The sequence below is a fragment of the Panthera pardus genome, unplaced genomic scaffold (genome assembly GCF_024362965.1).
Source record: "Panthera pardus isolate Hobbes unplaced genomic scaffold, ASM2436296v1 HiC_scaffold_1, whole genome shotgun sequence".
Taxonomy (NCBI): Eukaryota; Metazoa; Chordata; class Mammalia; order Carnivora; family Felidae; genus Panthera; species Panthera pardus.
The window spans coordinates 72,214,785-72,238,339 of NW_026526654.1; the positions used below are offsets into that span (position 1 = coordinate 72,214,785).

The 23,555-nt window shown below is 44.3% G+C and overlaps 1 protein-coding gene across 4 annotated transcripts in view; it reads right to left on the reverse strand.

Moving 5' to 3' along the window:
* Positions 1–1,777: 1,777 nt before the first annotated feature.
* The window catches only part of SLC25A15 (solute carrier family 25 member 15), a 62,220-nt gene continuing 40,442 nt past the window's right edge, over positions 1,778–23,555 (reverse strand). For all 4 annotated transcript variants that reach the window (XM_053900005.1, XM_019447672.2, XM_019447671.2 and 1 more), the window contains 5 exons: positions 15,340–15,598; positions 10,328–10,465; positions 6,552–6,721; positions 5,520–5,678; positions 1,778–4,000 (listed from right to left, as the gene is read on the reverse strand). In XM_053900005.1, the coding sequence (XP_053755980.1) occupies positions 3,876–4,000; positions 5,520–5,678; positions 6,552–6,721; positions 10,328–10,465; positions 15,340–15,598 (851 nt within the window). In that variant the 3' untranslated portion in view covers positions 1,778–3,875. The remainder of the gene's footprint in view (positions 4,001–5,519; positions 5,679–6,551; positions 6,722–10,327; positions 10,466–15,339; positions 15,599–23,555) is intronic.

The window sequence follows — 23,555 nt, forward strand, 5'->3', positions numbered from 1 at the left end:
GGGTGCTTCTTACTTTCTGAAGGAGTTAGGTCATGTTTGCGAGAACTAACGTTCTCATGTACTGTGTTCCAAATTATCACTTTGAAGAACCTTTACATAACAAACCTTAAAATATTTAAGAATTATGATTCCTCCCAATAATCTGAGTTTACTTATCTAAAAATACAAGTATTCCCTGCTTTGTTTTACATTTTAATTTCAGATCAGAAAGGTCACTTCTGTTTTCTTCCTCTGCTTGATTTATAAACTACTTAACAAACATCAGATTGGCACAAAGACTTGCTTGTTTTCAACCCAGAAAACTGTGTACACAAGCAGACCCACCAGTGCATGGACTAATTACACACGCAGGCTTCAGGGAGGGCACAGGAATCTCGGTAAACACAAGCAGCGGTTACTGAATATTCTATTTATTTTTGCACCTTCACGAGTGAAGTCAAAGGAAATGTTTGCCTAGAGAAATCTAGATTCTTTTAAAGTCCACCTCCTTCTTCACCAACCCTGCTCACAGCCAAGTTCACTTAAGTTTAGGGAACTCTGAAGGAAGGTCATCTTTGCATTGTAAATATCGGGTAGTCCTGTGTCCCCAGGGAATCGTTTTCTCTTACTATTTTATTCCAAGTACCTTCCCCGTCATTGTACCTTGACTGTCCTTATTTATGAACATGGCATGAAAGGTTCACTTTTTCCCTCCAGTCAGCCCACAAGGGGTCCCAGCTGCCAGTGCAGCAACCTACCTGAAGGCTCCTTTTGGAGGAAAAGTCTTTCAAGTTCTGAACGTGTTGGGACTAGATTACTTCCTGTAATTTGTGATAGGAATGTGTTGCAGCAGAACAGCTGGTACTGTTTCCTTTAAATTTTTTTAATGTTTAATTTTGAGAGAGAGAGAGACAGTGCAAGGGGGGAGGGGCAGAGAAAGGAGACACAGAATCTGAAGCAGGCTCCAGGCTCTGAGATGTCAGCACAGGGCTCAAACTCACAAATGGCCAGGTTATGACCTGAGCTGAAGTCAGATGCTTAACCAGCTGAGCCACTCAGATGCCCCTGTACTGTATCCTTTAAAACCCATGCAGCAGTGAGCTACAGCGGGCAGATCAGGTGGCAGGCTTAGGTCAGTGGGAAAATACCGAGCTGGCTCAGTGAGGAGCAGTAAGGTCTAGCCCTTCTCAATACTGGCAAGAAGGAAGGAAGGAAACCCCCATTAAGTCTCTTGTTTTTTGAAATATCATAGCCGGGGTTTCTCTTCTCTAACCCTCTAAGGTGCATCAAGATTCCTGGCCCTTATGAGGTGCCACACTATCGTGCTTTTGCTCCTATAAAGAGATTTTATGGGAGGTTTCCACCTTAGAGCCCAATGTAAATACTTCCTTCGAACAACTCGAAAAACTTACATCATAATACATCAGAACGATACCAGTTTTCTTAAATAGAATTTACTACCCAGAATAGAATTATCCAAAACTGAATAGCAAGTTTCACTATTTTTTAGAAATAGAACAGCATCCTGCCCCATCAGAAACATCACAGGTACCACCTGGCAGAGGGAGATTAATGCTAGCGGGCCAAGTTTCACAACTGCAGTGTAATAAAGAACACATTTTTGTCAATTTACTTACAGTGAAATTATTTTACATCAGGAATGATGCTGACCAAAAAAAAAAAAAAAAAAAAAAAATGCTCATTGCAATGAAGCCACCACCTTGAAACCTTACTATACTCTTAAGCAGTCCTGACAGTTGGTTCTTAGCATGTAAAATACTCAAAACAACTCATGTACTCAAATTTTAGGTAAATAATTTAATGATAGAACACCAGAATTGCTTTAAACACACAACTTCAACTTACTATTTTTGGAGTACAGATCTTAAATGGTACAAATTGTATTCAAATACTGAACCATGAATTAAGCAAATAGAATGGGAAAAAAAAATTCCCCTGATTTAGGTTTCATTCCCTACTCTTTTCCTTGCCTCAGACTGCTACTATTGCAGATGTTTAATTGAATCTTAAAAGGACAACATATGAGAAGGTCCCCTGCCAACAGGCCTAACTCAGATGGGCTCACAGATTCTCAAGTAGCTCACTTCCTGCTGGAAGCCAGCCCCATTTTCTATTTTGCTTCGGTCCAGGCCTGTTCAGATGAAGCACCACTCAGTAGCTACTGACCACTTAAGGTATGGAGAGAAAGGTAGAAAAATGATTTTCTTTCAAAGAAAACACAGGTGGCTGACCAGCCATTGCTCCAGAGTCCATCAGGCACAACACTGAGTACCCCTCCCCAAATGTCCACAGCAGCCCCCCCGGGTCAACATGTCACTTCCCTGACCCTCCTGCTTTGGGCATATCAGAAGCTTTGCAGAACACAAAGCTTAAGGAAACCGGAGGTTTCACGCAAGGCTTTCATTGTGCCAACAATGACAGAAGCACACGGGACAGACACAGGTCAGCCTGCTTAAAAACACTTGTTACCGAGAGAGTCCTTGCTGGTCTTGGAGCAGCACGGAATGATGGGGCTTGCCTAAGTGGTGACAAGAGGGATCCTCTTAGACCAGGTGACCTGAGCTTCTGTGGTTGTTGTTAGTGCATACATATGGCAGAACTTAATTACTCGGCTTGTTTCCTTGCTTTATAAAGTCACCCCCTATATATAATCATCATGAGGATCCACTGACCGCTGGTTCCAAATGTAAAAGGCTCCAACTCCGTAAGAAACATGGCAAGCAGTTACGGATCCCAAGATAAACTTCAGAAAGGGCCAGCCCCGACATCACTCACTGTGGAGGACACGCACTATGTTGTGTCCAGTTCCATCGGAGAGAGGACTTTGCCCACGAGCACCATCACTCAGTCACCAGCCAGGGAAAAGGGCTTCTCTTGGCTTTGGCACTCTGCTCCCTGGAAGGGTTTCTGATCGGTGGAGGCAATGAGTGAGTGTTCAAAAGTGGATCAACAGCCCATAGGTGGTCCAAAGGAATACTCTGGAATCCTACCCAGGCCAGGACCCAGAGACAGAAGCTAAGGGCTGCTGTCAGTCATTGGTCTTCACAAAGCAAAGCAGCACAGTCCCCTCCCCTCAGCCCCTTCCTCAACCTAAAGCCCAGCAGAGGGGAAGTTCTTTGGGAGGGGAGAAGGGAAGTCGGCACAGGTAAGGCTACGCCGCTCTAGGCCTAGATCCCACCTAGAATGTGGCCCCATCTAGAAAATGAATGGCACTATTTTAACAGGACATCTTGGGAAATTCCAAGATGCTTACTCTAAATTTGTATCAGTAACACGGAAGCCACTCCAGTATGCAAGTGTGCTCTCCTCTACCAGTTCTAGACTGATATTTTAGTTTTCAAGCACCACAGGAAAACTTTTTAAAATCTTAGCCGCTTAGTGTAGTGCATGTGCTAAGCAGATTTTAAAAGAGACCCTACATCTACAATGAGTCAGGTATGCGTTTATAGCCATTTCATGAACATGGTTACCTCTGGGTTTTTCTGGTGAGATCTGAGACTAAACATGGAACCAGCCTTGCTTTTCTAACAACATGCAACCATCCAAACTGCATGGACACACACGGGTTTACGCAAAAGCCCTGACAGAACTATATTTAGCCTTTCAGATTGGGCATAGGGGCCAGCGGCTCACCCTAAATGCCCCACCGAGGACAAGAGCAGCAACTTTTCTATTCAATTACAGGCAAAAATTATAGGATATAAAATAGAGGCTCTTCCATAAAGTGTAAGATTTAGGGTAGGATAAGGGAAGACCAAAAAATAAAATTCTTATGAAACCAAAGTAATTCTACATTGGTCTTGTATTCCACGAAACCCTGAGATGAACTGTCGTCCTCAAACGCCGATACTTGGATCTAGGTTCACCAGGACACTTCAGTATGCTTCAAACTGGCTCATCATCAACTTCCTGCTGTACTCGTAGGCCAAAAATAGCGCCCCATTGGCAGGGAATGCTCGAATCATAGTAGGTTTCAGTCCAGAATATAAGGCCGTTATTCCTAGAAGACAGAAAGTGACCCAAGTCTGAGACATCACGTGAAACTGCAGAGCACAGGGCTGTGTACCTACAGACCCAGACAACGCACTACAAACCAGTAGGTGATGGAAGAACTTCCCTCCAGGTTTCCCTGGACTAACAGGAACGAAGCGGACTAATGGAAACAAGGACAAGCGTCAGGCCTCCCAGCAAAACTGGCGGATGCTCAGGTAACACACACTAATCTCATGCCTGGTTCATCCCCAGGAAATGGATCAGGCAGAGCAGAGGCCTCACCTGGCAGCCCAGGGCCCCCGGGGGGGCAGCGGCTTTGCAGCGTCCCCTGGGAGGGCGAGGACCATAAGGCATCGGGCGAAGAGCACGGGCGCTTAAGTCCGCGTCCCGTGTCGACTGCTGGCACTGCCCAAGGTGGCTATGCAGATCCAGGTGGGTAAGGGAGGTGGGAGGACTCTGTGAAACTATCAAGTGTTCTGCAGCTTTGGGACATGAACCAAACTGTTCCACACACAATAACTGTGCTCTCGCTCAAAATCAAGACAGAAGGGCACCTGGGTGGCTCAGTCGGTTAAGCGTCCAACTCAGTTTTGGCTGAGGTCATGATCCCATCATTTGTGGAACTGAGCCCTGCGTCTGGCTCTGAGCTGACAGTTTAGGGCCTGCTTGGGATTCTCTCTCTCTGCCCCTCCCCGACTCATGTTCTCATTCTCTCTCTCTCCCTCCTCCCCTGCCCCCCCACCCCCAAAAATAAACATTAAAAAAAAAAAAAAATCAAGGGCCGCCTGGGTGGCTCAGTCTGTTCATCGTCTGACTTCAGCTCGGGTCATGACCTCATGGTTCGTGAGTTCGAGCCCCACATCGGGCTCTGTGCTGACAGCCTGGAGCCCGCTTCAGATTCTGTGTCTCCCACTCTCTCTGCCCCTCCCCTGCATGTGCTCTGTCTGTCAAAAATAAACAAACATTAAAAAAAAATTTTTTTTTTAACCAAGACAGAGAAGTTCACATCCCAAGTTGTACAGTGGATGCCAGAAGAACAGGTCTTGACTCACTAGTGGCATGAAACTGGCTTTATACAAACATCACCTGGAGAGTCTTTATATTCTTGTATAACTCTCAAAATTAATAGCAAATTGCCTTCAGGAGGACTTAGCATTAAGAATTTGTTGCGCGTTCCTTTAAATCCCTCAGCATCTCTGTTAGAGGTCGTTTCTGATAGCATCTGTATTACGTAAAACAAATGGTGCGGCTTCAAAACATTCATCCCCTTGGACACAGACCGTATTTTAAAAATTCCCTCCAGGTGACTTAGAACAAAGACTCCTGGCCCAGAAGTGAAGAATAACAACTTCGAACATGGCTGAGAATGAAAGGAGTCTCAAGAAAGGGTGTGAAAACAGCACCAGGGCTGGAGAGAGGCGGCGGGGGGAGAGCGCAACCACACTCCCTGATCGACCTCGGGAAGGTTGGCGGAGAAATGACCACACTGGACACACCTACTCTGTTTCTGCAATGAGCAGACTCACCTTCATTTTTCACGATGCTTATCAAGGTTCCGACAAATCCTGCCTGTTTTCCAGACATGGAAAGGACTTGAATTCTGGATTTGACGCAATCCACTGGGTACACAGCCAGCCAGAGGCAGATTCCACCAACTCCACCGCTTAACATCAAAGGGACAGGGCCTAGGCGAGGAAATCGGCAAACAGCGTTTTGCCTCAAGAACAGCATTTCCAGAGGTCACGGTAGCAGCGGCTGCAGCAAATAAAATTGCTAATGCGCAGAGCACAGTCCTCAGAAGGAGCGGCCAAAGCTCTGCGGGCACAAGGTCCTTTGTGGCACTCGGGGTCGGCCCCTCATCGTGCCAGGTCCGTGCTGATCACTGTGGCCTGTCTTCCAGGGGGCCGGCCCACACAGAAGCAGCACGCCCCACCGGGAGGAATGAGAACGGTGGCCACTGAGACACAGGCCACGATCTCTTCAACTCTCTCACTCTCAAGTGTTTCAATATTTTAATGCCTCATGGCCCTGATTCTTCCTTTACCATGAAAACCCAAATTGTCTTATTAAGCACAACGGTTAAGCCTGGGAGCCTGCCGGACCCCAGAGTGAAGTCCAAAACACTGAAGGAAGGTGTTTGAGGAAAAAAAAAGGAGCCAAACTTGGCCATGGTTTGTCATGAGTCATGACATGAGTCAAGCAGCTCAGTAGGATTATCTAGAAAGAACTACACTTTCCAGCACTCTGGAAACACTCTTGAGATTTATTACCAAGTTTTAAGCTTACTGCAAAATCCTTTATGGTCCATTCACCCATTTATTGGAGATTTCCCACAGGGAAGGTAATTTTGATATTCTCCCCTAACACATGTTATTCCAGTAAAGAAGTTTGGGATGCACGGCTTCATCCCCGTCCCGGGGACATTACCACACCGACAGGAAGGTGCCAAGTTCCCTGCCGGCCTCCAGAAATGCCAGACTCCCACAGCACACCTGGCCACCACGCCACTCTGGGGTGCAGCCCATCCCAGCCGACGGGGTCAACGTGGGCACACCTACCTAGTTCATCCTTCGATCTTCCTGATGCAAAAAACGACCTGCTCAGTTCGTAGCCGCCGAAGAAGAAGAAATAGCCTGGCACCTCTCGGAGTAAAGTGCTGGAGAGGCCGTGGTAGAAGCCCAAGGGGCCATCCTTCCTGAGGACGCTCTTCACCACGGACCAGACTGTGCTGTGAGGAGACAGTGAGCCGCACTTAGGGCAGGCAGCGGCTGATTCTAGAAACCAAGGGACCCGGATTCTGAGAACAGAAGGCTTCTACTGAGAGGAAATCTCAGAGAAGCGCAGTTATTTTAGGACCAGCGTTCTCATAAACTATCCGATGACAAAAGACATTTCATTAAAGTGCATTTGTACAAAGCTGGGTGTGCCCGCCACACCCCCCGCCAAGATTTCAACAGACCGCACCAGAACCCCGTCTCACACGGAAGCATGGTGTTCACACATCCCAAGTGGGCTGGGGATCGAGCCTCCTCAGCAAAGGAGGGCCTGAGAGTACTCATGGAAAAGGAGTTCCCTGGAGTTTTGGAAAATCAGGGCCTCTGGCCGTGGACAAAACAAGCGACGGACCCGGACCAGAAGGGACATGGCAAAGGGAGCTCCCAGAGCTCCTTTTGGCTAACTGCTGGGCTCACGTCACATGCAATGACTTTCGTAGCACACACGAAGCAGAAGGGAAAGACGCAGACAGCACCGGGCATCACTCTCACACCTCCCACCCAAGGACCCCTCTCTGGAGGGGCTCTTCAGGAATCTGCCCCACAGCTCCCCCCACCCCCGCCCCATGTAAAGGACCCTCCGAAGATGTGCAAATAAAATCCAACCCCGTTTGGCAAGCAGAGAAAGAGAGGTTTGTGAAAGCAGATAAGCTCTTTTTTTTTTTTTTTTATATGGCTTGCATCCTCTGGCCCTCAATAAACAAATTCCTTAGTTCCTCATTTGAAAATAAAAAGTGCATTCATACATTCTAGAGGTCGTTATCAAAGATGTAAGAGAGCCAATACCCATCTTTTTCCAACAGCAAATGAGTGAAATTACAATAAGGAGCTGTTCAAACTCAGCAAAAATAAAATGGTGTTATGTTTGCCCAGGTCCCTACCTCCCACCAGTCCTACCCTCCCCAACCTTTGTTTTGAACTGATGTGTACTGAAGCACTTGGTTCAGGTCCTTCAGGTTTGTTTTCCTCTGTGCTAGTACAGGGAAATGAACAACGGAGTAAATGTTACTTGAAGGCAAGACAAAGGAAGTTCTTAGAAATTCCTGGAGGCTGGGGCACCTGGGTGGCTCAGTCTGACTTTGCCTCAGGTCAAGATCTCACGGTTGGTGAGTTTGAGCCCCACATCAAGCTCTCTGCTGTCATCAGCCCGCTTTGGATCCTCTGTCTCCTCCTTCTGCCCCTCCCTGCTTGTGCCCTCTCTCTCAAAAAAATTCCTGTAGGGCAAGAAGCACCAGGAATTTAGTTTTTCAAGAAGTAGGTATGTAATAATTTTTATTTCAAGCTGCTCAGAGCCTTGTAGCAGCCGGGATGCAGGACACTTTCTGCTAGACCCCTCTTCCTGACGGTGGGCACCATGGCAGGCTTTACCCATCAGAAAAACAGTACCAGAAACACCTGCTCAGTGCAGTGTAGAGAACCCCTCACTTCTCACTTAGCTCAGCAGGTGACCCTGGCTTGGACCAGTGGAGGATCAAACCGAAGGTAATAAAAGGCCCTTCAGAAGGCTTCCTCAGGCATCACCTATTGGCCAGGTCCTTCCTGCAACTCAGCTCCCATTCTACAATGGGAATATAACAGAGTAATTCAACTCAGTGTCTTCTGATCCAAGTTTTAACCCTAAGCTACTATACCCCTGCGTGGGCACTGCCACACCTAAAATACAGTCAACCAATATTTACTTTTGTGCAAGGTATCCATTTTCCTAAGTCTTTGGCCCCAAAATTTACTTTCTTAAAAGTACTTTAAACTACTAAGGGGCATGAGAGCAACTTTCTGGGTGTTGTTAATGTTCTACCTCTTGATCTGGGCCCTGGCTTCAACTATGTTTGTTTTAGGACTATAGAACCCCACACTTATGATTTCTGCATATGTATTATAGTTCAATAAAAAGTTTTAAAGACTTACATTTTTGGACCCCTAAGCTAGGACTAGATTCAAACTGGCTGTAATGAATCTCAAGGGTACAGGATATAGAGCTCTGTTATACAAACACCATCCTCACTAGGAGGAGACTAACTCTGTAAGTGGCCAATTTATCTGTTTTTTCCCAGCAGATTTACAGACTTTGAGTAAACCACACTGACGAGAACTTTGGTCAGCCAGATGTTAAGATAAATAAACAAGTGTTGAGATTAACAAAGACAAATCATACTGTATATGACACACTCTCATGAGGTAACTAGAATCTATTTTAAAGACTGAAGGGGAAAAGGATAAAAAGATTCAAAGGGTACATGTACCCCAATGTTTATAACAGCATAATGAACAATAGCCAAACTATGGAGAGAGCCCAAGTGTCCACTGACTGATGGATAAAGATGTAGTGTGTGTGTAAATATATACACATTGCCATTTGCAATGATGTGGATGGAGCTAGAAGGTATTATGCTAAGCAAAATAAGCCAGAGAAAGACAAATACTATATTATTTCACTCATATGTGGAATTTAAGAAACAACACAGATGAGCATGTGGGAAGGGCAGGGGAAGAGAAGGGAGGGAAACGAGACAATGACAGAGAACAACCTACGGGTTGACAGAGGGAGATGGGTGGGGGGATGGGCTAAATGGGTGATGGGCATTAAGGAGGGCACTTGGGATGAGCACTGGGCATCATAGGTCAGTGATAAATCACCTAATTCCACTCCTGAAACAAATACTGTACTGTATGTTAACTAAAATTTAAATTTTAAAAATTTTTAGAAGAATTTGCTTATAGAAAAAAGAAAGAAGATTTAAACATGATTAACTAATGTGGCCTAATAGATGTATAGAATACTATGTTCAATAAATGAATATATGGTCTCATTAAAAGACTGAGGGGGAAGGGCACCTGGGTAGCTCAGTTGGTTGAGTGTCAGACTCTTGATTTTGGCTCAGGTCATGGGACTGAGCCCCATGTCGGGCTCAGTGCTGAGTGTGGATCCTGCTTGGGATTCTCTCTCTCTCTCTCTCTCTCTCTCTCTCATGAATAAATGAGGTAATATTTATTAAAAAAAAAAAAAAAAAAGGCTGAGGAGGAGAGTGGGTTGATGGTCACAGAGTAGCTCACAAGGGCTCTGAGGAGTTTTTCTTTTTAGAACATGGGCCCTCTGTGGGTACATGTGAAGGATCAGGGAGGGAAGTAAGGAAGTTACCCCAGCATGTGGGGTGATCACCCATGTGAGACCAGGGAATGGGCATCAAATATTCATCTCAGAGCCCAAACTGATACTTATGAAGGCTCAGCTCTCAGACACGTTCCAAAGCTGTCTGCTATGTGCCTCCTACACAGCTGGGGATCATGCCTCACGCACTCAACACGCCAAGAGCAGTATTAGCTCCTGGCTTACTTCCCAGCTATTAAATATCTGCCTACAATGCTCTGATGTGGGGGCGGGGGTGGGTGCAGCCATCACAGGCAGTCCGTCCAGAAAGTGATCCTCTGGCAGGGGAAAGAGTTCTGAAAACAGTATTTTGGAGTGGATAAATCCATTTCTCTCAGTTTGAGTACAATATAAAATATACAAATACTGCAGCAAGGCAACAGAGACCCAACACTTGTGCCCAAGCAGTGCTTACTTATGGCTTCTGGCTATCTTTCCTGACGACTCCATTTCATGCATGGTCTGTAGTCGGCACTTCACGAGTTCAGTGGGGCAAAGCACAAGAGCAGCAAAGGCAGAGGCGAAGGAACCAGCGGCCGCGTTCTGCAGATCACTGGAAGGAGACAAGCAGTTATTCATTCATTCAGCATTCACCATGCAGAGCACTCGGGCAGTGAGGGACAGCCACCATCAAAGAGAGGAACATTTGGGAACCTGCACGCGGTGTTTCATCTAAGGGTCTCACAACCCTGGGAGGCTGACAGCAACACCCCAACTGTCATGTGGCAACACAACACACAGAATACGTAGAACACACGCTACTACCAAGTAGCAATACTAGGATTCAAACGCAGGTCTGCCTGACTACAAAACCCATGCTCCTTTCATCAGTCATAGTGCTATGCACCGAATGTATCCCGCACTCCCAAATTTCTATGCTGAAGCCTTAATCCCAAATATGCTGGTATTTCCGGAGGGACTTTGGGAGGTAATTAGATGGAGAGGAAATCGCAAGGGTAGAACCCCCAGGATGGAATTAGTGTCCTTATAAGAGACCACCTAGCTCTCTCTCCACCCACTGAGGACACAGCAAGAAGGTGTCCCTCTACAAACCAGGAAGTGGACCCTTACCAGACACCAAATCAACCAGCACTATGACCTTGGGCTTTCCAGTCTCCAGAACTGTGAGAAACAAAGGTTTGTTTAAACCACCCAGTTTGCAGCCACTCTGGAAAACAGTGTGGAGGTTCCTCAAAAAATTAAAATTAGATCTACCCTATGACCCAGCAATAGCACTGCTAGGAATTTACAGAAGGGATACAGGAGTGCTGACGCACAGGGGCACTTGTACCCCGATGTTTATAGCAGCACTTTCAACAACAGCTAAATTATGGAAAGAGCCTAAATGTCCATCAACTGATGAAGGGATAAAGAAGATGTGGTTTATATACATAATGGAATACTACTTGACAACGAGAAAGAATGAAATCTGGCCATTTGCAGCAACATGGATGGAACTGGAGAGTGTAATGCTAAGTGAAATAAGTCAGGCAGAAAAAGATAACCATGTTTTCACTCATATGTGGATCCTGAGAAACTTAACAGAAGACCAGGGGGGAGGATATGGGGGGGTGGGGAAAGTTACAGAGAGGGAAGGAGGCAAACCATAAGAGACTCTTAAATACTGAGAACAAACTGAGGGTTGATGGGGGGTAGGGAGAGGGAAAAGTGGATGATGGGCATTGAGGAGGGCACCTATTGGGATGAGCACTGGGTGTTGTATGGAAACCAATTTGACGATAAATTATATATATGTATAAAAAAAATAAACCACCCAGTTGATGGTACTTTGTTACAGCATCCAGAAGTAAGACACAATGCCATATAAAACAAAATCAAAAGGGGAGGAAGGCGGGGGGAGGAGAGAGGAAAAAAATCACCCATACTCCCACCACCACCCCAAAGGCACCCGTTATTAATACTTCAGAGTATCTGCCACTAAGCTTTATAAAACTAGGTTCCAAGGCTATCCCCACATGCCAAAAATCCAACCTGGAGCAACCAGATATGTAATGTAACTGCCCAGATGGAAGCCCAGGATGAATTTTTAACCATAAAGCTGCTCATCGCAAAGTGTCTTCCCAGTTCCGCTGACCTCCTGACCTCAGCAACAGAGGGCACCAGGAGGCTACAATAGTACTGAAGGAGGGGGTGAAGCCAGTGCCAGTCAGCAAGCTCGACAGTTGGAGGCAAAAAGGCTAAGTCGGAAATCTAAAAGGAGGAACGCGCAGAAACCAGAAGTATTCACCTCACCTCAAAAGGGTTTGGTACCACTGGCCACAGTCACCAGCAGGGCTGTGAAATTGAGGTCCGATGAGTCCAAAAATATGGGGAGAAGCCTGAGAAATCCGTCATCAGGAATTATTCTGTGAGTGTTCATGGGGGCAGAAAATAAGACCCTTTCCAACCCGGGCAGTGTTCTGCCACAGGAGCTCAGCTGGCCCATGGGGTTGGGCAAGGAAGCAGCAAGAGGCTTACAGCAGGACAGTGGGCTCCCTGACACTCCCCCGTTAAATGCCAGCATACCACTGTCACTGGACAACTGGGATGACACCCCCCCCCGGGGGGTAAGCCCCCCAGCTGACTGCCCTGGGTAGAGATCCCAACAATTTTCCTCCAAACCATGAGCAAGAGCCTAAAAGACCTAACAAACAGTTACATAAACTGACGTCAGACATTAGTATAAAATCAAGGGCTTCCTCCAATCTCAGCCCCCTCTCCTATCCCCAGGTGACCTGGCCTCGGTGCTGCGGGCAGACAGGAGGAGGGTGCCCCGGGTCCAGCCGGTCGGCTGCACACCCAGGTCTCAGAATAGCTGGCCTGAAGGGAGGCTTCTTCCAGGAGCAAGACGCTGCTTTGAGTAGAGACTTGCTTTTCATTTCAGAGAATTAAATATCGGCCCATCACCTGGTGAGAGCCAGACACACGACTATCCTTGCTCTCAGCTTCTAGTGTGTGGAAAGTGCCCAACACCACTCACACTGTTCCTTCCCTGCCTTTTACTCCTGCTTAGCTGGTTGTCAACGCCAAAGCTTCAGGGGGTTTCTGTGGTCTTTCAGCCAGTCTGCGGATCCATACCTGGTCTCCCTCAGGGACTCTCTGTCAACTTGCGACAGGCGACAGTCAATTAGGGTCATTAACCAGAGTTGCCAAGTTTGCCGGAACAGAGGCGGCATCGATAAATGGGGACATCTATCAACCTAAGACACAATAATGGCTCAGCCACCTGAAGGAATACCGAGCATGCTGTCCCATCCCAACAACAAGGCAGATCAGGTGTGCAGTAGACTTTGGCTCTCCGATAAATACTCTCATCTTCCAGGGCACTAAATAAGGTAGGCCGGCCCAAGGCTGCACCTGCCGTAAAGGCGTTCAGAACTGGAACTGAAGCTTCAGTAGGCCTAGGATGGGGTTTTGTAAGAATCCGCTGTTTGTCACCCCTTCAACAAACAAGTACCTGGACACGCCTGCTGTGTTTACACCCCATGCAGCCAAAGGTCAAAGGAGAACATGACTCAGGGTGGAATTTAAACCATGGACGGACAAATATTTACGAATTTGCTGAAATTCACAGTAGTTTCTTCCAAGCAGTGCTTTCCTTTCACTGCTTCTGCTGATTTATCTTTTCTCTAGACCTGACCCCTACCCACGGTCCAGAGCCCCGACTCTGGTCTTAGGGAAAGAACACCAGATGGGGGCCCAGAAGGCATGGGTTTGAGTCCTGCTCTCTGTTATGAGCTCAGATAATATGATCCTAAGCCTGTCAGGATCTGCATGAAATTCCCCCCATCTGTAACACAATTAACACCATCCACCGGCTTTGCTGCTCTCGCAGGACATCAGTGAGGGCTAAAAACAAAAACAAAAAACACAAGAAAAACAAAAACGAACCAAAAAAACCACGATAGCCGTGGGAGTCATAGCTCTGTCAACTCTAAGGTAGCATCTAAGGTAGCGTTTTCCCAACAGGCAATAAGTACACACTGTTTCTGAATGACGAAAAAGCAGCTCTTTCCCACGCCAAGACCAAAAAAAGAGGAGGTTGCTGGGTTAGGCCAAGTGAAATAGGCCGGCTTCTTTGTTGCAGGACTTCCTCCGGGACCTCATGTGGCTGCTGTCTTCTCTGCAAGGCGTTCTCCTCTGGGGATGCTGCAGGGGACCTAAACCCCAGGTCTCCTCACGTAGAAAGTCTCCCCCTTGAGCAGGGAGGGCGACAGTCACTACAGTGTTCTTCCCATCAGTCTCTATCATGAGATCCCACATTCTCCTCGTTTGTTTCTTGCATATTTCTTTACTTCATCTCTTTTTCCTGACCCCTCTGTGCTGGAAGGTCCTAGAATCAGTGTGCAGCCCCCTACAGAAGCTATCTCCCTGGGTGATTTCATCCAGTCCCCTTAAAAAACAAGTTCCATCCATCAAGACAAAATTCCTGCCTGCAAAAGGGCATGTCTTAAAGACCACTAGGCACCTCCAGGGAACTTCTGGACAAAAGGGACCTACTTTTAGTCAAGTGGGACCCGAGTTGCAATAGGGTTTCCAATTCCTACGAATACAACCCGTAAGAACCATGCAGCTGATACAATTTAAGTGATTTTTAAAAATTCAACATTCAGAAAAGGGATGGCTACACATCCCAGTGTTTCCCGAGTTCTTCCTAGTTGCTGTGTATGTAAATATCCAAGGGATGGCCAAGCACATGGCAGAGTCTGACGTTTGGGGCAGACATGGCCAAACAGGTTCATCTCCATCTTCTGAGATGCTGCCGACTCTTCCTAAAATTCCAAGTGTCTCTCAGACTGGTTCAGGCAGCTTCTTCCAATCCTCTGCATTTTGCCGACGAGGTGGAATCCCAAACGTGGCTCCCAGGCTGCATCTGTGGCTCTGGTCCAGCACCTGTGCCCACAAGAGAAGTAGTACGACCTGCAGCATCTGAAAAGCATCTTCGTGAAGGACACCAATACGTAAGGGTGTCTCCTTCTCCATGGTACATTACAGGCAATCCTCGTCCTGCAGAATTCGTGGTTTGCAAGTTTTATAGGATGACAACTTATTCCTCCATAACCAGAGAGAAAGTGGGTTATTTTAAAAAAGGAAACATCCTTCCCATAAGGTATCACAAAAATTTTGACTATACAACAACGTTGTCTTTTAAATTTCTTTTTAATGTTTATTTTATTTTTGAGAGAGTGAGAAAGAGAGAGACAGAGCATTAGCAGGGGAGGGGCAGGGAGAGAGGGAAACACAGAATCCAAAGCAGGCTCCAGGCTCTGAGCTGTCAGCACAGAGCCCGACGCGGGGCTTGAACCCATGAACCGTGAGATCATGACCTGAGCCGAAGTCGGACGCTCAACCGACTGAGCCACTGGGCGCCCCCAACAAGGTTGTCTTTTGAAACAAACTGAGCAGGTATTAGTGCCCACGACTCACCTTAGCTTGGCCTGCTTTTCCAATCCAACCACTTTCCGCACCACCTGTTGGCAGAAGCCGTAGCACATGAAGAGGACAGAGTTCTCGGCGATGTTGGCAATCAGCGCTGGGCTGGTCCCCTTGTAGAAGCCGCGGAAGCCCACTTGGGAGTAGGTTTTCAGGCAGCAGTCGGTGAGGCCCCTGTACAGGTCGGGGAACGTCTGCATCTTCACTTTCACGGTGTCAAAGGGCTGCCCGGTCAGTACACATGCCGTGCCCCCTACAACCAGGACAGAAATCTCCAGCACGAGTCTACGTGTGTTAGAGTGCAGCCTCAAATACCCACAGAAACAAGAGGGGAGCAGCCTACCCCAGGGCTTGCTTACACTTGTGTTCATTCGACTTCTTCCTCCCCCAAACCTTCGAGCCCAGTCCAATAAACAACACAGGGTTCCCAGTGTGCCCAGCACCCAGCTACAGCCCTGAAAGAGCTCACCCTCGGTAGGAGACTGATGTGTGTTCAACAGTCAAAACCAGAGGATGCAAAAGAGTGGAGTGTGTTCTCGGGTGTCAGCAGTGGGGTTAGAGGGACCTGGGCTTGAGGCCTGGCTCTGCTGTGACATCCCAGACAAGCAATACCAATTCTGAGCCCTGGTTCCTCAATCAGTTAGCAGGAGGATTAAATAAAAATGGATGAAAAGACTTAACGTAACGGCTGCTGCACAAGTGGTTAATAAGTAGCACTTAGTCTCTGTGTACATGCAACCATATAAAAGGAAGGGAAAGAAAGTCTGGCAGGAGCTAATCACTCCCTTTTGCCTAATGCCCAGCTGTACTGATGATTATCAGAAAAACAGAGGAAGAAGCAATAGGTAAAGACGACAGAGTCTGGCCAATCGCTAAAGAGCTAAACTTTGACTCTGCTTAGTACAAATCACATATTTCTGCACTTTTATACTGTAAGACTTTAGAAAACATCAAGATCAAAACTGCGTTAGAGGACTTCAATAAAAATTCTGAACATAAGGGAAATAACAAACTATAACCACCCTGTGATATCCCAGACCCCTGACTGGGTCAGCATTTGCGAAATGCCACAAGACTTCCATCTTCCTGGGGCCTAAGAGGCCACCGTAGCTCAGACATTCCCTGCTTGTGTCAGGAAACATAACCATCGGATGAAGTTTTTAAAGCTTCATCAAAATTGAAGTCTTACATTAAATATTTAAGGAATGCAACTTCATAATTTGATCTTACACATAGTTACCCCAACTAAACTGTGAAAAGCAAAGATAGGAGAGGTCCTGTCTCAAATAACACCCCCCCCCCAAGTAATTACTGGCAGATAAAAAGACATTTTCAAGAAGTTCTGAAAACTGAACTCTTCTCTTAAGCAATCACAAGTGTGATCTCTGGGATCCTCTCCCTACTGTTCATTTGTTCTAGGAGAGTAATGATACATTCCCACTGAATTAGTAGTTCTGAATTAGTAGAATATAATTCAATAAGAGGTTACTACCATTAGGGTTATTCTTTGCCAGGTATTGAGAAGAATAAAATAAGACCCTAAATCAAAAAATAATTTAATCATTTGAAAAGAGGAGGTGAATGTCAGCATGTTTAAAGAGGATACATAATCTAGGTAATCTAGGTAACCTAGATGCAGATACACTGAATAAAGCATTCATTTCAGAGCATCACAATTTTAACTGGAAGTTTCCATATTTTAACCCAGTCATCCCAAACAGTTCCACATCACAGGTTGCTAATAGACCCATTTGTTGCGTATCTGTAACAGTTACATTTCCAACAGAGAGAAGGTAGGAAGCTAGCACATTTTCAAATGCTTACAACAATTGTCTCCTCTCATCTATGGAGGTTAGTTGACTCTCCTGTAATTTACCACAAATGACACTGTCAGAGGCACTGCTGAGCCCCACTCATGTGGATGAGGACTACTCTGAACACCAGCACCAGTCACTGAGACCTAGTAGGTGCTTAGATACCCATCAAGTATCCACGAAGCTATGAATAATTTACAGGAATATTTCTCCACTTACTTAGAGCACAGACCTCTGATCATCTCATTCTCCTCGAGAGGCAAGTGGAAACAGCATCTGCATTTTTTTGTAGGTATCCCAACAGGCCCTGCATTTTATTCTGCAAGACAGGCACTCAGACCATGGTACACTCTTCATTTCACCAAGGTCAGTGTTGTGGGTTTTCTCTGCTCTACACAACTGAGTCAGCAATGACTGGCAGGGCAGGGATGGTGTCAGTGGTGAAAGTAGGGAAGATAGAGCTAAAGACCAAAACGCAGACCCTTGACCACCCTGTCCACCTATGCAAAACAGAGAATCTCAAACGCAATGGAAACACTCAATAAATGTTCTGTTTAACAGCACTGGAAGCATAGCATTTTTAAAATATTCTAATGAAAAATGCTCTCGATGGACTAAATCCTCCAATCAAAAGACACAGGGTAAGGAGGCCTGGCTGGCTTAGTTGGTAGAGCATGTAATGCTTGATCTCAAGGTTGTGAGTTCAACTCCCATGCCGGGTGCAGAGTTTACTTAAAGAAAAAAAGAGGGGGCGCCTGGGTGGTTCAATCAGTTAAGCGTCCCGACTTCGACTCAGGTCATGATCACACAGTTCGTGAGTTTGAGCCCTGCATCAGTCTCTGCACTGGCAGCTCGGAGCCTGGAGCCTGCTTCAGATTCTGTGCTTCTCTCTTTCTCTGACATTCCCCTGCTAGTGCTCTGTCTCTTTCTTGGTCTTAAAAATAAATAAACATTAAAAAAAGAAAAAAAGACACTGGGTGACTGAATCAATAACACACACACACACACACACACACACACACACACACACACACACACACACACAACATCTATATGCTGCCTACAAGAGACTCACTTCAGACCTAAACACACATACACTGAAAATAAAGGGGTGGAAAAACATTTAACATACAAAATAAGGCCAAAAAAAAAAAAAAAAAAAAGCTGGAGTGGCAATACTTACACAAAATACTGTAAAACAAACACTGTAGCAAGAAACAAAGAAGGGCACTATATCACGATAAAGGGATCAATCCAACAAAAGGATATAACATTTATAAAGAGCTATGCACCCAATACAGGAACACCTAAATACATAAAGCAATTGTCATAAAGGGAAAAACTGACAGTAATATAATAGTAGAGGGCTTTAACACCCCAATTACATCAACAGATCACCCAGCAGAAAACAAAGAAACAGTGATTCTGAATAAAACATTAGACCAGTGGAACATAACCTATACACACAGAACATTCCATCCCAAAACAGAAGAATACACATCCTTTTCAAGTACACATAGAACATTCTCCAGAATAGATCATATGTTAGGCCACAAAACAAATCTCAATACATTTTAAGAAGACTGAAATCAGGGCACCTGGGTGGCTCAGTAGGTTAAGCGTCCAACTCTAAATAGCAGCTCAGGTCATGATCTTGCAGTTGTGAGATCGAGCCCCACATTGACTCCACACTGAGCAGGAAGCCTACTTGGGCATTCTCTCTCTCCCTCTCTCTCTCTGCCCCTCCCCCACTCGCTCATGTGTGTGCACACGCTCAAAATAAAATTTAAAAAGAAGACTGAAATCATATCAAGCATCTTTTTGACCACAACAGTATGAAACTTGAAACCAATCACAAAAACAAGACAAAGAAGAAATGAATACAGGGAAGCTAAACATAAGCTACTAAACAATGACTGGGTTGACCAAGAAATCAAAGGAGAAATTTTAAAAAGCATGGAGACAAATGAAAATGAAAACAAAATGATCCAAAATCTTTGGGATGCAGCAAAAGTAACTCTAAGAGGGAAATTTATAGCAATACAGGCCTACCTAAAGAAACAAGAAAAATCTCAAACAATCTAAGCTTACACCCTAAGAGAGCTAGAAAAAGAATGAAACCCAAAGACAGTAAAAGGAAAGATCAGAGCAGAAATATGAAAGACTAAAAAATAAAAGATACATAAAATGAAGAGCTAATTCTTTGAAAAGATAAACAAGATTTATAAGCCTTTTGCCAGATTCATTAAAAACAAAAACAAAAAAAAGAGGCCTCTGGGGCACCTGGGTAGCTCAGTTCATTGAGCATCTGACTCTTGATTTCAGCTCAGGTCATGATTTCTTGGTTTGTGAGTTCAAGCCCCACATTGGGATTCTAGCTCTCCCTCTCTCTCTGCCCCCCTCCCCTGCTTGCACTCTCTCTCACCCTCAAAATAAATAAAGTTTAAAGAAAAAAAAAAGAACTCAAAATCAAAAATGAAAAGGAATAAATAAGAACTAAAACCACTAGGATGCCTGGCTGGCTCAGCCTGTAAATCATATGACTCTTGATCTTAAGGTTGTGAGTTCAAGCCCTACATTGCACATGGAGCCTACTTTAAAAAAATTTAGGGGCACATGCACCCCAATGTTTATAGCAGCACTATTAACAATAGCCAAAGTATGGAAAGAGCCCAAATGTCCATCGATGAATGGATAAAGAAAATGTGGTGAGTGTGTGTGTGTATATATATACATGTCTATACATACACACACACACACACCCATACATAATGGAGTATTACTCAGCATTCAAAAAGAATGAAATCTTGCCATTTGCAACTATGTGGATAGAACTAGAGGATATTATGCTAAGCAAAATTAGAGAAAGACAAATATCATATGACTTCACTCATATGAGGACTTTAAGAGACAGAACAGATGAACATAAGGGAAGGGAAACAAAAATAATATAAAAACAGGGAGGGGGACAAAACAGAAGAGACTCTTAAATATGGAGAAGAAACAGAGGGTTACTGGAGGGGTTGTGAGGGGGCGGATTGGCTAAATGGGTAAGGGGAATTAAGGAATCTACTCCTGAAATCATTGTTGCACTATATGCTAATTTGGATGTAAATTTAAAAATTTTTTTAAAAAGGCTAAAAACCAAAAGAAAAATTTTTAAATGGACACCACAGAAATACAAAGGATTATAAGATTATGAAAAATTATATGCCAACAAATTAGACAACTTAAAAGAAATGGATAAATTCCTAGAAACCTGTAATCTTATAAATCTGAATCAGAGACAGAAAAATTTGAACAGACCAACAGACCAATTATGACATTGGTCTGACATTGGTAATGACATTGAATTAAAAAAAAAAAAATTCCCAACAAACAAAATTCTAGGACCAGATGGATTCACAGGTGAATTCTACCAAACATTTAGAGAAATACCTATTCTTCTCAAACTATTCCAAAAAATAGAGGAGGAAGGAAAACCTCCAAATTCATTCCATGAGGCCAGCACTATGCTGATATCAACAACAGACAAAGACACCATGTAGGGGTGCCTGGGTGGCTTAGTCAATTAACTATCCAACTTCAGCTCAGGTCATGATTTCTCAGTTCACAAGATCAAGCCCCACATTGGGCTCTGTACTCACAGCTCAGAACCTGGAGCCTAATTCAGATTCTGTGTCTCCCTCGGTCTCTGCCCCACCTCCACTCATACTCTCTCTCAAAAACACTAAAAAAAAAAAAAAAAGACACTATGAAAAACCACAAGCCAATATCTCTGATCAACAGAGATGCAAAAATCCCCCGCAGCAAAATATTAGCAAATTACATTCAACAAAACAATAAAAAAAATCCTTCAGCACCATCAAGTAGGATTTATTCCAGGGATGCAAGGATGGCTCAATATTCTCAAATCAGTGGGATACATCAATTAACAAGAGGATAAAAACCACATGATCATCTCAATAAATGCATAAAAAAGTATCTGACAAAATACAACATCCATTCATGAAGAAAACTCTCAACAAAGTAGGTTTAGAGGGAATATACCTCAACATAATAAAGGCCATGTATGAAAAACCCACAGCTAATATCATACTCAGTGGTGAAAAATTGTGAGCTTTTCCTTTATGATCAAGAACAAGACAAGGATGTACACTCTTATTACTTACTCAACATAGTACTAGAAGTCCTAGCTACAGCAATCATACAAGAAATAAAAGGCATCCAAACTGGTAAGGAAAAAGTTACACTGTCACTAATTTGCAGATGACATGATACTGCACATAGAAAACCTTAAAGACTTCACCAAAAAACTAGTTTAACTGATACATGAATTCAGTAAGTTTTTAGGATACAATATTAACATACAGAAATCCATTGCGTGTCTGTGCCCTAATAACAAAGTATTAGAAAGAGAAATTTTTTAATTTTAAAAATAAAAAAAAAAGAAAAATTAAGAAAACAATCCCATTTATAATCGCTCCAAAAAGAATAAAATACCTAGAAATAAATCAAGGAGGTGAAAGACCTGTACTCCTGAAAACTATAAAGCATTGAGAAAGAAATTGAAGATGACACAAATGGAAAGACACACCATGCCCGTGGATTGGAAGAACAAATATTGTTAAAAGGTCAATACTACCCAAAGCAAATCAATAGATTCAAAGCAATCTCCACCAAAATAACAACATTTTTCACAGAACTAGAATAATCCTAAAATTTGTAAGGAACCACAGACATCCCTGAATAACCAAACCAGTTTTGAAAAAGAACAACAAAGCTTGAGGCATCATGATCCCAGATTTCAAGATATACTACAAAGCCCTTGGTCCATGTGTGCATCCTCAGGCGGGATTCCTTTTCCAGGCACTAAGACACAGCTGTACAGAAGACCAAATCCTACTCGGCAGAGTACTTCCTCCCAGGTGAATGATCCTACCTGGATGATATTTTTTTTTTTTTTAATTTCCTGAGTTTGGGAAGGTCTAGCAAGACTGCAAAAACAAAAATTACTCTTCAGGAAAATAAAACTATCCAGTTTTGACAACATAGCCACAATGTCTTGTGTACCGTCATAAATTTCTAGATTTGCAAAGAAATAGGAAAATATCACCTATAGGGAAAGAATTCAGTTGATGAAAATGACCAGGAGATGGTTTAGGTATTAGATTTAAAATGTAAAGACATGAAGGAGCGCCTGCTGGCTCTGTTGGTTAGGCATCGGACTTTGGCTCAGGTCACAATCTCGAAGTTCATGAGTTTGAGTCCCGCATTGGGCTCTGTGCTGACAGCTCAGAGCCTGAAGCCTGCTTCAGATTCTTTGTCTCCCTCTCTCTCTCTCTGCCCCTCTCCAACCCACAAACTATCTCTCTCAAAAATAAATAAAACATTTAAGAAATTAATTGGGAATGCAAGCTGGTGCAGCCACTCTGGAAAACAGTATGGAGGTTCCTCAAAAAACTAAAACTAGAACTGCCCTATAACCCAGCAATTGCACTACTAGGCATTTATCCAAGGAATACAGGTGTGCTGTTTCAAAGGGATACATGCACCCCAATGTTTATAGGAGCACTATCAACAATAGCCAAAGTATGGAAAGAGCCCAAATGTCCATCAATGGATGAATGGATAAAGAAGATGTGATTTTATATATATGTGTGTGTGTGTGTGTGTGTATATATATATGTATATACACACACACACACACACACACACACAAAATGGAGTATTACTCAGCAATCAAACAGAATAAAATCTTGCCATTTGCAACTACGTGAATGGAACTGAACGATATTATGTTAAGTGAAATTAGTCAGAGAAAGGCAAATATCATATGACTTCACTCATATGAGGACTTTAAGACACAAAACAGATGGACATAAGGGAAGGGAAGCAAAAATAATATAAAAACAGGGAGGAGAACAAAACAGAAGAGACTCTTAAATATGGAGAAGAAACAGAGGGTTACTGGAGGGGTTGTGGGAGGGGGGATGAGCTAAATGGGTCAGGGGCATTAAGGAATATACTCCTGAAATCATTGTTGCACTATATGCTAATTTGGATGTAAATTAAAATAAAAAAATGAATAAAGTACTCAAGCATGCAAGAAATAAATTAAAAATTAATTAAAAATGCAAAGACATATCAATAAATATGAAATTTAAAGGCTTGATGGAAAATCTGCCTTGCTGGTTAAAGAGATAAGGGAATCTCTTAAAAATGACCTAAAGGGGGGCGCCTGGGTGGCTCAGTCGGTTGAGCACCGGCTTCAGCTCAGGTCACGATCTCACCGTCCGTGAGTTCGAGCCCCGTGTCGGGCTCTGTGCTGACAGCTCAGAGCCTGGAGCCTGTTTCGGATTCTGTGTCTCCCTCTCTCTGACCCTCCCCCATTCA